Source organism: Ostrinia nubilalis, chromosome 3, assembly GCF_963855985.1.
Source record: "Ostrinia nubilalis chromosome 3, ilOstNubi1.1, whole genome shotgun sequence".
NCBI classification, from domain to species: domain Eukaryota; kingdom Metazoa; phylum Arthropoda; class Insecta; order Lepidoptera; family Crambidae; genus Ostrinia; species Ostrinia nubilalis.
Genome location: NC_087090.1, coordinates 11,386,096 through 11,401,900, shown reverse-complemented (window position 1 = coordinate 11,401,900; position 15,805 = coordinate 11,386,096). Strand labels below are relative to the sequence as shown.

At 35.6% G+C, this 15,805-nt stretch overlaps 1 protein-coding gene and 1 long non-coding RNA gene across 2 annotated transcripts; both read right to left on the bottom strand.

Moving 5' to 3' along the window:
- Positions 1 to 3,453: 3,453 nt before the first annotated feature.
- On the bottom strand, positions 3,454 to 6,110 carry LOC135088329 (uncharacterized). Its single transcript, XM_063983181.1, has 2 exons — positions 5,605 to 6,110; positions 3,454 to 5,317 (listed from the first exon to the last, which is right to left on the bottom strand). The coding sequence occupies exon 2, from the start codon at positions 5,297 to 5,299 to the stop codon at positions 3,728 to 3,730; it is 1,572 nt and encodes a 523-aa protein (XP_063839251.1). The 5' UTR covers positions 5,300 to 5,317; positions 5,605 to 6,110; the 3' UTR covers positions 3,454 to 3,727.
- Positions 6,111 to 9,350: 3,240 nt separating this feature from the next.
- LOC135087944 (uncharacterized) lies at positions 9,351 to 14,096 on the bottom strand. The gene is made up of 2 exons (XR_010260933.1): positions 14,004 to 14,096; positions 9,351 to 10,822 (listed from the first exon to the last, which is right to left on the bottom strand). It is a non-coding gene; the product is annotated as an uncharacterized LOC135087944 (long non-coding RNA).
- Positions 14,097 to 15,805: the final 1,709 nt, after the last annotated feature.

Sequence of the window (15,805 nt, the reverse complement as noted above, 5' to 3'; positions counted from 1 at the left end):
CACACATTTCACGTCCTCTTTACCGATACCGGTAAGACAAACCAAATTGTTATGCAAAGTACCCGGAAACTTCTCAGCAAAGCTACTAGTCACTAACGAGCAAGCGGAACCACTATCAAAAAGAAAGGAGACGGGCTCACCAGATGATGTAGTTAAGGTGCTCCTGGATGCTCTGCGCTCGCAGACGTGGACCTCCTTGGTTGGCGCTGGCGCTCCTCCTCCTCCTCTTCTGTCTGGACACGTCGATGCGAGGTGCCCTGGTTGGCCACACACGAAGCAGGTGAGTGAACGCGACGTTTCCGGTGTCTTCGATGATAGGTCCGAAGTCTTGGTCGCTGCCGGTATATTATCACGTCTTCTACGGCAGTCTAGCGCCTTATGTCCTTGAGCGCCACAACGGTGACACGTTCCGGTAAAGCGTGGTTCCATAAAACGAGCTCTCTTAGTTTCGATGTCTTGGGTCATGTCGTTGATGTCATGTCGACGTTTCAGTGAAATCCCATTAAGAATACGAAAAAGTTGGGCTCTCGTTGATACATTGTGCGAGTGCAGCTCTCTTCGAATGGCGGGATCCTTCTGGCTTAGTACGGCGGCTACAAACCCAGTCTGTATGTCTTCGGCCATTTCGGTACGTGGTATGCGTTCTATGAGACTCCAGAGCCGCATAGCTGCTTCACACGCTGTCTCCTTGGGTCCAACTTGAAATCGAAGTATATCATCGAAGTAGTCTTGAGCCAACATGGGTTTCGCAAATTTGGCTAGCAGCAATTCTTTTATCTGAGGCCATGATAGCTGCGAAGCCTGTAGCTTTGTTAAGCATGAAGCAGCTCGCCCCTTCAAAGCGTGTGTAAGTACCAGCAATAGCTCTGCGCCTTCTAATTTTCTATTGTCAATTATTATCTCGGTCACTCTGCACCAACCTTCTATATCCGCTTCACTGTCGTCAGGGTTGAACTGGATCAGCTGGGTACTGGCACTGGTTGAACGTTCCGGTTGCGGCGTCGACAATAATCTTGATAACAAGGTCTCCATATGAAGCACAAAGTTCGGTGTCGTTGTCTCTCGGCCACGGACATTTTCCTCAGATGTTTGCCCTTCGCATCCCACTTCTGATAAAGGCACGTCACCCTGATGTGAAGGATCAGTACCTCTATCATTATCGGGGGTCTCCATTGCCAATAGTGTCAAATAGTGGGTAGATTGGCGTGGGTAATCGGGCGAGGAAAATTAAACGAACTTTCACCATTAAGTCCAAGCTATTTTAATAATCACCGAGATATTACTTCTATTACATTGCCGATATTAGAATTAATCGAAAATCACAGACACTCCACCGAACACGTAGCGTAGTTGCGCGATGCAAATCGATGTAACCGCTATGAAGGCTGCGCTCGACTGCGGGCGCGCGCCAGCGCTCGGTGTTGCGTCAGAGCGGGACGACTACCCCGCTCTAAAATAATCGATGCGCCGTCATGTGTATTAACGTAAATGCGCCTATTACCGCCAGTTTAAGCTCACTTCGGATAAACGTTAGAAAATTAGATATAAGACGTGGTGATAGAAAAGACACTTTAAGTTATTTATGACAATGATGAATTAATCTTTGAATTTAAGTAGTAACAATGAGTATACAATCACACAATAATTAATAAATAGCAATTTAATCTGAAAAAGCAGTTGTTTCTATTACCGACCTATAGACGAGGTGTGTTTCTATTAACGTTTTTTCTGTTTCTATTACCGACCGCTAAGAATATTGCTCTTCAATTGGGTATATTCCAAGAGGCACGGGTTCGATTCCCACTCAAGAGGCTCGGGAACCACTTGATTTTTTAAAAGTTAAATTTGTTTTGCTTTTAGTTTTAGTTAAATTTGTTTTTGTTTTTTTCAAGTTCATTTTTTTATATTATTAAAAGAGAAAAGGCACGCTTCTCGAAAATAAATAAATAATCAAGCAGAAATAGTAGAATAATAAATTCCTCTATTATACTTGATTACGCGGTACCCGGTGTTCTAGTGAGTAGTGGGGGTCATTATTTAAAAAACTGTATTTGAGTTTTAATAAAATTTAATTTTCATCTAACATTTTATTTTTATTTTTAATTTGACTATAATTTTTAATTAGTTTTTGATTGATTTTAATTGTGTGTAATTGTGTATTTTAATTTAAACTATGAACAATTGGACACTGTATAATTATTTTAAATGATTTTTTTATTATTCAAAAGATCTTAAAAAGTTACATAGTAGTTGTGATAACGCATGATTGGTTTGGTGTCATGTCATAAATGTTAGTTATATACAAAATACAGGCTTATAAGTCTTCGCAGGTGGCGTTATAGTTATGAGGCGGTAATAGAATTAAGTATGAATATTACTTTATTCTATTACCGACCGTAAAAAAAAACAGTAACCAGCTAAAATATCTACTTTAATGAAGACGTGATCAGTGAAGTATCATTTTTATTAGGTTTTATTTTAAATCAAATAGGTACTAATTAGAATTTAACAGGCTTTTATAAAATCTATTGTCATACATTATTAGAGATATTCTTTAATTTTCATTGCAGTTTTATGCCAAACCTATGACAATTAACGTATGGCGTTAATTGATTTAATTATGTGAAATATTCTTATGAATCGATCAAGATAACTAAATGGAGGTTAAATGCGTAATTAAAGATATAAATACCAAAATAAAAAACGTTATCAAAATTCTAACAACGCCATGGGTCGTTATTAGGAACCAAATTATTAAAAGTGTTTCTATTACCGCCCTTATATAAAATTGTATTTAATCCACAAAAATACAGCGAGAGGGCTATATTGAGGGTTTACTAAGGAAACTAAAGTACGTATTAATATTGTTATGCAAAAACATGTTGGTATACTCATTTTAAATGTGTTAAAATCGCTAATTAATAACAAGGTGCACCTTAAGTAGCTGGGAGCGCGTCAGTATGAAAAGTGCGTCCGTTGCGGGCGCGTCCCATTTAATGTCAAATAACTCCGTTTACTGGTTATTTACGAACACAAACTTTAATCGTTTTGATAGTCAATAAACATATCTAGATATTTTTTAGGTAACGTGTTTTCTGGAACCTGTTATTATGTCTTTTATGAAAGAAAGAAAAATAGGGCGGTAATAGAATACAAATTTTGGGGGGTCGTTAATAGGCGCACTTACGTTAACTTATCTATAAATGTTAAGGTTAAAAGTTTTATACTTTATTAGAAGTCATATAGGAGTAATGTAGTATGAAAAAAATGAAAATTATAATTTCTCCTAAAATAAAGCATAAAGTGACTGGCCCTTTTAGACATAACATAATTAATTAATAAACAATAATTTACACTAATAAAGTATTCAAAAGCATCTTAAAAAAGTTACGGACAAAATGACGTCGAAAATATACAGATTTTTATGGAATGACCCTGTTATTTATACGTGTACCTACATGAAACATGAATTATTACATAATTTACAATTTATCACATTTACCGTAACATTACAATCGTATCCATTATGCTATGGTAGTTAGGTATAATACCTAAATAAATAATCTATTTTTATCCTTCATTTATTATTTATTTATTGACATCGGTATAATCATTATTTAGTGGTGATAATTAGGTACTTCACTAGAAGGAGTGTAGATACTCGCAGGTACCCATTAAAAATAGTAATATACGCCTACCTCACAAACGGACACATCTTACTTAATAATCAAATGTCGTACCTTCTAATCGGTGCCGTATCTATATTAAAATTATTGATTTTAATATAATTTCTTACATATTCTCTGTCACTTTCTGTTAGCAAAGTCCAACTTTCTAACTCAACCAAAATTTCTAGATTGATACAACTATGAATAATTCTATCAACAGATGTCATCGTTAAATAATCTGACTGCATTATGCGCAGTTCTTTTAAATACAAAAGTGGATTTATATTGAGGATTTTAAGTACGAAGTCATCTGTAAACTGTATAGCTGTCCCAATATGTATAAATTCAATGTTCAAACAATTCGTTAAAATAAATAATAAATGTTCTTCAGTACACGTAGCCACGCATGTAATGCGTTTTAAATTTCTGAATGGCAGGATGTCTAACTTTTTGGTATAGAGTGAGGTATGCTGAATCAAAGTGCAGTTGTAAAGCGTTAGAGTTTCAAGAAGGGGGCACATTTGACTAATGTACATTAATGCGTTAAGATCAATTTGATCTACATGTTCGAGGTGCAAATTGCTAATGTTGCATCCTTTCACTTGAAGAACTTGTTTTATTTGATCAGCATAAAAGTCGCATGATAGCAGTTTTAGTTCTCGTAGATCTTTTAAACCAATCAGAACCATGAGGTCGCTCTGTAACGTATTGTGGTAAACCGTCATACTCTTGATCTCTGGACACATTTGTACGGCTAATTGTAAATGACTTCCAGACGCATATCGACTGACGTACATTCTTAACTTAAATGTCTTGCTTGGGTCAATATAGCTTTGTATGTATTCGAGGACTTTACCAATGTTGTCACATCGGCCAATATCTTCTAAGTTGTGGCAATTCAAAAGCAAATTTGCAAACCCTTCTAATGACACTAATGTTCTATATAACTGAACACTCTTTAAAAGCTTAAGTTTAACAATGATGTCTATACTACTATTCGTTATACTGCCGGAACTAGACAAATCCAACTTTTCCATCAATTTGCAGTTGTCTACCACACATTTTAATATGTTATCTGTACAATCATAATTAATAACTAAATATTTGAGACAGTGTAATTCTTTCAGAGATTGAATGATAGATCCCTCCAAATCGGCTGTTTTCCATCCTCCAGATAATGATCCTAAGTTCAGATAAACAAGTCCTGTGAGTAAATGCAGTTTGGTATAGAACACAGAGCGCAACTTTATTGGTATTCTATCTATTGAGAGAAACGTTAAGTATTTTGTAAAAATAACTTCAGCCATTTTTACAACCATATTCATTTTACTTGCGAATTTCTCCATAGCACTACGAAATCCAAATGACTTTTTAATATTTTCCATGAGTTCCGACAGCGCCCTAATGGCTTCTTTTGCTAGGACGTCGTGAAGCATCCACGGTACATTGTATTCCAAAATAGATCGTAATCGGTCCACCGTTTTGCTTAATGCCTCGTAAGCTGCACCCGGGTCTCTGTGCGACAGTGCAAGAAATGGTTTCATTTGTAACTCAGCTTGACATGCCACCCAGTCGCCCAGGCTGTTTATAGCCAGATTTTCTAATGTTGGTGGCTGCTTGTATCGTGACATAATATTATAATAATCCTCCTGAAAATGAAAAAAAACTCGAAAAGTAAAATGAAATCCTACCTGAAGTCAAAATAATGAAAATTAATACGTTGTGGGTAGATAAATAGGTACGAGTTGTTATGTGATTAGTTATTTTAACAACAAACTTGGGAACAGAAAATCTAACTAACATATCTATTCTAAAAACAGATTTGTGAGAGGTACTTATTTGCTGCTGCAGATAACCTCATAAAAGCCCGTCGCATTGCACAAGCTTTCATTTAAGTACCTACGAGTATTGTTAAACCGTTAACAATAAAACTTACCTTGGTGTTCGTAATAATTTTGTCGTGTTTACCTAGGATAACACAAGTAATTTAAAACGCAAATATACTTTCTTCCTATTTACACCCATAGACACGAGTAGGTACACTAAGGAACAGACGTTTTTATTTTTAGAATATTTCTCACTACAGAGTGAGTGAGATGTGTATCATGACGTGTACTATTTTTATCATTGAGCATTCAATGCCACAACACAGGGTAGGTAGGTATATAAACAATTTCTAATGTTTTCTACTACTTACATAATTACAGTCATAATAAGAAATAGGTAGGTAGATTAGGTGTGTAGGTACTAATTCATTCGCGTTTCATCTCTAGTCCAAACTCCAGTAACGCTCCATTTTTATTTTAGCTGATGTGCAATTCGGTATCGGTTTATCGTTGAACTTTAGTTCACGCGCAAACCAAGGCGAAACAACGGATTTTAGCACTTTCCATTAAAAGTCCGAACACCTTATTTTTTACTAAAAACAGCAAAAAATGCTCGTGAGGCGTTTGACTTGCGTTTGAGAAAAAGTAGCTTTAGTTCTAACTTTCTATCAGAGCCCCGATTACGGTAACTTTTAACGTCAACAATCCAGACACGCTTCTCGATTCTGCGATACGATTGGTCAAAACAGCTGACGTACGCTGTTGAACGACCAATCGTATCGCAGAATCGAGAAGCGTGTCTGGATTGTTGACGTTAAAAATTACCGTAATCGGGGCTCAGTTTTTACACAAAGACGCAGAATTGCATTTCGTTTACGTTACAGTATCGTTGGAACTTTGAACTACATTTATAGCTGTCAAAGCGACACCGCGATACGGATATGACGTGCAGACAGCAGATTTTTGTTTGAAAAATCTGCTATAGATGACCCACGCTGAACTGTCCCGCCAAACTCAATGACAGGGGGGCGCTACCATCGTTCAACTTTATGGTTTCCAACATGGCAAAAATCGGAACCAGCGATTCGGTATTGACGGTGGCGCCCCGCTGTCAATGTCATCGATAGGACAGTTCAGTATTTTGGAACTATACTACTAATCGACTAGATCGTCGGTCCACCTAGTGGGAGGCCTGCCCACGCTACGTCTTCCAGCTCGTGGTCGCCACTCAAGAACTTTCCTGCCCCAGCGGCCATCAGCTCTTCGAGCTATGTGCCCCGCCCACTGACACTCGCGGGAAGTACCTGGATGCAAGCGGCGCAGGACCGGTCTTTGTGGAAATCCTTGGGGGAGGCCTTTGTCCAGCAGTGGACGTCTTTCGGCTGAAACGAACGAACGAACGAACTAATCGACTAGAGTCGAAAATATTTATTTAGCGCAATCGGGGCGCTGTCCCACAAGTAGTAGGTGCGGTGGACCCAGTATATAAAATCCTATGTATTTTTCAAAAACTTAAATAAAAGTGAAAACTACTTTATTAGAAGGATATTAATATGATATAAACAAAGATAAAATAATAAACCAAATAGTCATATTTATTGCCTTTTTCTAAAATAATAACTTATTTAAAAAATTGAAGGTTTTTTGGCAAAATGAAGGTTATTTTTGAAAATTTTTGTAATTAATTATTTAAAAAAATACCTTGTTTATTTTCGTAAACTACTATGATTTGCCTATTAGGGTCATTCCACAAAAATATGTCAACTCTTAGTCCGCGTCACATTTCACATGAAATATTTGTTAATATTTTATTCCAAAATTGTTAAATAATAGCTCGCAATGTGCTTTATTCATCACCCATTTATATTTTTTGAAACTATTTTTAAAACATCTTAAATTCCTTTTGAATGACCCAAAACGTCATTCCCTAGGCATGTCCGTACTCCAAAAGTTTGTGTTTTGGGACCCACATTTATAAAAACATCAACTTTATCCTTTGTTTTAATTAACGAATAATCTATTTAAATGTATATTACACCAAATTCTATTAATATTTTGCGGTTTCAATAAACAATAATTTGATTTTCTTTAGTTGAAAAAGAGTCTACAGTTTTTAGCGTCATTCCCTCGCCACGCACTGATTTTATAATTTTGCGCTTTAATATGTATTTAGAGTGAATGATATTTAGTTGAGTTTAAAGTACGATACGAAGTTATCCTCAGACCATACTGGCTTTGCGGTAGCCGTTTTTTGAATAAGTGCAAACGTGCCAGTTGTTGCGGAAACATGTGTTAATCCAGTCACTTCGTCAGTCCCTAGTTGAGTAGCTTTATTGATTATAATAGGAAATTGTATATAATTTAATAGTATTTACGTGTGGTTTTTTGGATATTTTCGGCACATCGTATTAAGCATCTTATAATATAAAGTTAATCTGCATTTGTGTTAAGTTTTACTCCAAATCGTCAGTCCCTAGAGCGTCAGGCCCTAGCTTTAAACGGCACTTGGGACTAAATTACTAGTTAGGGAATGATGTTTTTTATATAGTGATAATAACAAAACAACTACATTATGTGTATTAACTTATCTATAAATGTTAAGGTTATAAGTTTTATACTTTATTAGAAGTCATATTGGAGTAATGTAGTATGAAAAAATTTAAAATTATAATTTCTCCTAAAATAAAGCATAAAGTGACTGGCCCTTTTAGACATAACATAATTAATTAATAAACAATAATTTACACTAATAAAGTATTCAAAAGCATCTTAAAAAAGTTACGGACAAAATGACGTCGAAAATATACAGATTATTATGGAATGACCCATTAACAATTAATGAGAAATTTGTATAGAACATTTAAAAAATCACTTTGTTTACCGGGTCCAGTGGACTCAAAAACACATTTTTCGTCTGTAGCAATCACATGCAGTGGGCTATTTGACGATTATGACCGCTATTGGCTGTGCTACAATGTCGTGGAAAGGTACTAAGAGCGACAACATCGCAAACATCAAACTTTAAAAGTTATTACACAAATATTGAAGAACTGGGTCCTTTAGACCCATTAGCGAGTCCTTAAGTGTTAAAAAACTTGTTGGACAACAAAGCTATAGTTTAGGTTAGACTTGCGACTTTACACAGCGTGAAGGCGAGTGAGCGAGCGAGCGCAGCGAGCGAAGCGAACGTGCCGCGCCGCGGCAGCGGCCGCCGAGCGATAAGTCTAGAATCGCGTACATAAATAGTTGATTTCCAATAAAAACTACCCAAAAAACGCAACTTAACCTCAAAATTTCATTTTCAGTTTTTTCAGAAACTAAGTTTCTGATCTCCCCCATTCACAAGGGAGTTCCCTTACCCCCCTCTCTCCCTCCACCTCATCCCTACAACCCTTAATAATGCGATAGGAGAATAAACATTTTACCTTTAATAGTATGCCAAAAGACGATTCTGACTAAGAACTTTCTGCGATGTGATGGTTCTGCTATTTAATTATTCGGGATATTAAAGTTATGCCTAAAGATGATTCTGCCTTACAAAATTATTAGTTTTAAATGTATACCAAATGAGTGTATGCCTAACGAATTTCTGCGTAAAGAAGATTATGCCATCAGTTGTTATGCATAGTAAAATTATGATTAAAAAAGTTCTGCGAAAAAAGGTAGAACCGTATCGGCGCACTCACATATAAACCGCGCTCGGTGCGTTTCTATGAAGCTTGGATTAATAAAGCCTATGAAGATAACCTGCTCATTTGTATAAATACTTTGGTAAAACCAAAGTATTTATACAAATGAGCAGGTTATCTTCATAGGTAAGGTATGTAAGAATACTTAACAAAAACAAGTTTTCAAACTGTGTCCATTTATTTATTTCTCTCAATTACATGGGCAATGATAATATACATAAAAGTAGTAAACCGAGCTGATCAAAAGCTTTGAAATTGGTTCCGATTCAAAATTGTTAATTAATGACAAAATTTTAAATAAAATCAATTTATTTTCTTTTCATTCCCGATCTAAGTAGTAGACGTTTCCTATATTACTAACATACATAATTAACAATTTAGAAATCGAGCTCAATAAGTAGCTTATTAATATTATTATCCGGATAACCTTGATCACATTAAGTTATGCTTTTATCACAGCCATTTAAAAAAATGAATTTATTTTATCGATATAATGTAAAGCACCTTTATTGCATCAGTTTTTATATATTTTTAGCAGACGGTTTAAACACTGTCACTGAAGTTAAAATAAAATACCAGTCACCGAATATTTTCCCATTTACCAAGGTACCTACACAAAACTACGAATGGTAGGTACAACTTATTTTTGGGTCATTCCACAAAAATATGTCAACTCTTAGTCCGCGCCACATTTCACATGGAATATTTGTTAATATTTTATTCCAAAATGGTTAAATAACAGCTCGCAATGTGTTTTATTCATCACCTATTTATATTTTTTTAAACTATTTTTCAAACATCTTAAATTCCTTTTAAATGACCCAAATCGTCATTCCCTAGGCATGTCCGTACTCCAAAAGTTTGTATTTTGGAACCCATATTAACAGAAACATCAACTTCATCCTTTGTTTTAAGTAACGAATAACACCAAATTCTATTAATATTTTGCAGTTTCAATAAACAATAATTTGATTTTCTTTAGTTAAAAAAGAGTCCACAGTTTTTAGCGTCATTCCCTCGCCACGCACTGATTTTATATATTTGCGCTTTTATATGTATTTAGAGTGAATGACATTTAGTTGAGTTTAAAGTACGATACGAAGTTATACTCAGACCATACTGGCTTTGCGGCAGCCGTTTTTTGAATTAGTGCAAACGTGCCAGTTGTTGCGGAAACATGTGTTGATCCAGTCACTTCGTCAGTCCCTAGTTGAGTACCTTTATTGATTACAATAGGAAATTGTATATAATTTAATGGTATTTACGTGTGGTTTTTCGGCTATTTTCGGCACATCGTATTAAGCATCTTATATTATAAAGTTAATCTGCATTTGTGTTAAGTTTTACTCCAAATCGTCAGTCCCTAGACCGTCAGGCTCTAGCTTTAAACGGCGCTAGGGACTAAGTTACTAGTTAGGGAATGACATTTTTTATATAGCGATAATAACAAAACAACTATATGAAGTATTTAACTTATCTATAAATGTTAAGGTTATAAGTTTTATACTTTATTAAAAGTCATATAGTTAGGAGTAATGTAGTATGAAAAAATTAAAAATTATAATTTCTCCTAAAATAAAGCATAAAGTGACTGGCCCTTTTAGACATAACATAATTAATAAATAAACTATAATTTACACTAATAAAGTATTCAAAAGCATCTTAAAAAAGTTTGGGACAAAATGACGTCGAAAATATACAGATTTTCATGGAATGACCCTTTTATCTTTTAGTGTTCTTATAGACTTTTAATAAAGTATAAAACTTGTTAGCGACGTCGACCAAGGAAATACGCTAACTTATTAATTAGAATTGATTAGCAACGTTAACAGTCAGAAAATGTTGTAAAATAATCAATTAGAGTCGATTAGGTATAAATAACATTCCATCTCTTTCTCACATTATCTCTCATCTCGCTTGCACATCAAATACTCTTCCACACACTTCTGGAATATTCGAGAGAAAAAGAAACAGGACGGCAATATCGGACCTCTCGCTTCGAACATTCCAGAACTATGGTCCAGAACATGAGAGACAGAGACAGGAATATCGGGAGAGAAAGGGATGGATATAGCCCGGGGCCCTATAAATACGGAGCGAGGCGCTCCGGGAGACAAGTTTATTTTATGTTGTGTTCAGATGTTATGTTCAGTTCAGAGAACAAGTGCTCCAAGCAACAAGTGATCTGAAGAAGCAAGAACTGAGAAAAGGAAGCGAATAATAAACGCGAGAAGTCTCAGCAAGTGAAATAGTGGTTTTATTCCTGCAAGTAGCACCTACTACGCCTGACATAGTAAGGGCAAGCTCTCAACGGCAGTCATCATCGTCCGGTCAGCGCTCTCGAACACACACAAACGCATACAGTCCACTGCAGTCCACCACAAAACTTATAACCTTAACATTTATAGATAAGTTAATATACTTAATGTAGATGTTTTGTCATAATCACTATATAAAAAACGTCACTCCCTAACTAGTAACTTAGTCCCTAGCGCCGTTTAAAGCTAGGGCCTGACGGTCTAGGGACTGACGATTTGGAGTAAAACTTAACAAAAATGCAGATTAACTTTATATTATAAGATGCTTAATACGATGAGCCGAAAATAGCCGAAAAACCACACGTAAATACTATTAAATTATATACAATTTCCTATTGTAATCAATAAAGCTACTCAACTAGGAACTGACGAAGTGACTGAATCAACACATGTTTCCGCAACAACTGGCACGTTTGCACTAATTCAAAAAACGGCTACCGCAAAGCCAGTATGGTCTGAGGATAACTTCGTATCGTAGTTTAAACTCAACTAATAAAATGTCATTCACTCTAAATACATAATAAAGCGCAAAATTATAAAATCAGTGGGTGGCGAGGGAATGACGCTAAAAGCTGTGGACTCTTTTTCTGTAAATACGGGTTCCAAAACACAAACTTTTGGAGTACGGACACGCCTAGGGAATGACGTTTTGGGTCATTTAAAAGGAATTTAAGATGTTTTAAAAATAGTTTTAAAAATATAAAAATGGGTGATGAATAAAACACATTGCGAGCTGTTATTTTAACGATTTTGGAATAAAATATTAACAAATATTCCATGTGAAATGTGGCGCGGACTAAGAGTTGACATATTTTTGTGGAATGACCCATACACGAGAGGCTCATAGCCGACTGCAGTGGCAATGGCACTGAATGGCAGCTGTCAACTCGTCGACGGCAGCCGTCGCCACGTCGACGTCTGCCGACGCCAGGTGGCGTTAACTGCAGTTGTAGCTGTCTCTTTGTACAGGATGCGACAAGCTACAAGTGCAGTTAACGCCACCTGTCAGCGGCAGTCGTCGACGTGGCGACGGCTGCCATCGACAGCTGCCGCCAAAAGGTGGCAAAAGCTGCCGTTGCCACTGCCGGTCGGCTATGAGCCGCTCGTGTTTAAGAAGCCTTACTCGTTATAGAAGATTGTTTCGATCGTCGGAAAGAAACCTGAATGGTAGTAAATAAATGATATCTGGTAAATAAAGTTACCTAATGGTTAATCAACCATACACATTATTTAGTCGAATAAACACAAATTTTAGAAAAAATAAAAATTCTGAACATAACGCTTCCCTTTCCCATCGAGTGTCCCAAAATTAGCAAGTTACACTTACACCAAAGGTAAGCAGTGTTGCCACCTCGGATTTTATTAAATCGCTAGATTAAAAGCAAAATTCGACCAGATTCCAGATTTGGACCTAAAAAAACCACCATATTCCGCTAACATATTCAGTGCCGGATTATGACTAAGTGCTTCCTTGATGATGCCGTAAGCAAGACCTACCCCCGATTAAAAACTGGTTCCTACTGACCGTGAAAGTGCTTCACGAGCTCTATCAAACAGTATCAATAATATCTTGCTTGCAGATCTATCCGAAAATTAAATGTTTTCAGCTTCTTTATACATTTACTAGCTGTGCCCGCGACTTCGTACGCGTGAAAACCCGTTTTCGCAACATTTTTCATTATTGCTCGGCTCCTATTGATCGTAGCGTGATGTTGTATAGCCTATAGCCTTCCTCGATAAATGGGCTATCTAACACTGAAATAATTTTTCAAATCGGACCAGTAGTTCCGGAGATTTGCGCGTTCAAGTAAACAAACAAACTCTTCAGCTTTATAATATTAGTAGGTATAGATACAGGCCAGTGTGTGCCACCGGCAGTGTCAGTGTGACGTGCTAATTTTGGAACATCATTACATTTTGTGTGCTTACCATGAGTTTACGTTAGGTATGCTCGCTAGCGAGTACGTCAAAAAATTATTTGAATTTTAGTTCTTGAAATTAGCCGCTAGGGGCCTAGGCGCAGTATAGATGGCCGATAGTTGCACAGATGAGACTGGATAGTTGGGCCCGATTTTAATTTGTATGAAGAATCGGCCGATACCAAAATTACCAAATCGGTGTAAACAGGGTGTTGGCGGAAGGTTAGACAAACTTCGTAGGTGTATACGCGAGAAAAAATTGAAGCAGTTTTTAGGTCAAATTTCAGAAAAAAATAAATAAAAACAAAAATATCAATGAAAAAAATGTAGCCCACTTAGAGACAAATGGGCGAACTTGTATTCTTAAAATGACCTTACACCCACGAAGTTTGTCTAACCTTCCACCAAACACCCTGTATATTACCGAAAGTCATGTCTCGAAAGCTAGTGAAGAATTTTCTTCCAGATATTTATAAGTAATTTGTAAAACAAATATTAATCTAAATACCTAATTATTGCATTACTTGGTTATTTTTATTTTCCCATAGAAAGTGAGTGATCGTGTGAATTCACGTTGCATGACCTATAGTCCGATTTTTAATTCGACGGAATTCTGACAGCTGTCATTTTTTGACAATTCAGATGTAATAAGCCTTTTTTGCTTTGAATTATTAATAAATATAGCCTGACCAGGAACATAAAAACCCTGGCATAGAGGCGCGTCAATTGCATTTGATAGTGCAACACTGAGTACAGTCGTACCTGTGTTAAATTAATAGGCTAACTTTATGTATCAGGATTCAGGATTACGGGCTAATTTGATATTTTCATAAATTAACGAAAAAATATTATTATAGGTAACCTGGTTTAAATAAATTAAATGAAACCATCAATCGAGCTAGTAGGATTTATTTTATTATTCATCAATAATCAAATTCAGAACTTGAATATTCAACTGCAATGTTTGCTCATGAACGCTTCAAACTCGGTACTTCTTTCCCAATTCCATAAAATTCAACACTTAGAAAGTGACAAAAAACTTTAAAATAGGTAGTTGAAACAAACCACAGCTAATTTTCATAGTGGACTGTACTATACGGTAAACATGTCAGTCAATTTGACAACCTTTGTTGGAAACATTATTCAATGAAAATATTGTCCGAACCCTTGGTATTTCTCTTCGACAAATACTTTAACACATTGTGAACCAGTTTTCTTTCACGACTATAAAAAGATTTTAGCAATTTCATTCACAAAATTAATTGCGCACATTTAAAATAAAGTTTGTTTACACTTTGACAGCAATAGACTGACATGCAAGGTGACATGTCAATGAAGTTTTCAGTTACTGTTGCCATTAAAAGAAATTAGTACCATTAGTTTTCCGCAACATGGCGAGGGTTTTTATGTTCCTGGTCAGGCTATAATATGAAATGAAATTTCATCAAGTACAACTTACAAGAATGAACTATTGTTTGTTGTGTCAATTCAATGTACACTAATTATTATGTACATTTTAGAGTTTAAATAGAAAAAAACGTGTTTTTAACACAGTAAAACAACATATTATCATTTACGAAAATATGTATTGATCATCAATCATCATTATCGTCGTCATAATCAACTTGGATTATAAAATTGGCATCTTGTTAAATTGGTTATTTTATGAACCTAAGATTTTATTGACAAAAGGATTTTCATAAAAAAGGTTTGTAACCCATGGATTATTGGCCAGGGAGTCCAGTAATAGAAAAATAATTTCCCAATTTTTTTTGTAACTTCAAAAATATGATAATAAAAATTCAAATAACCATTTTGAAATGATCAGTACATTTTTAAGCCTTAGTTTTTCAAGTGAAACCTTAAATTTAACAAAGGATTATTTTTCAATTTGTGAAAATGCTCTCCATTCATAATGGGAATGTTTCAATGTTGACAACACTTCTGAAATGTCAAAATTCCGTCGAATTAAAAATCAGAGTTTAAGTAATTATTATTCTAACTTAGTCTGTCAGCAAAATAGAGAAGGTACGTATTTTTAGACTGAGTTGCACCACTTTAATCGTAACTAGGTATAACCTTAATCGGTGTTTTTGTATGGAATTTGTCAGTTTTGACGTTTGTAAAAGTAAGATGATAACAACCCAGCCAAAATTTGGTAATATGTATTACCATGTGGACAGGATGTTTCATAATTATTATGGTACAGCGTTGGTCTTATTTGAAGAACTTAAAGATTGATAACCTTTGACAGTCTTCTGATGTTACGAGTAAGGACCTATCCCCAGTAAGTATTATGTGCAAATTTTTAGAAAAGCAAACGCATTAACTTAAGGATTATTATCTAACTAGGTAGGTACCACCTTGAAATTGCAATGGAAATAA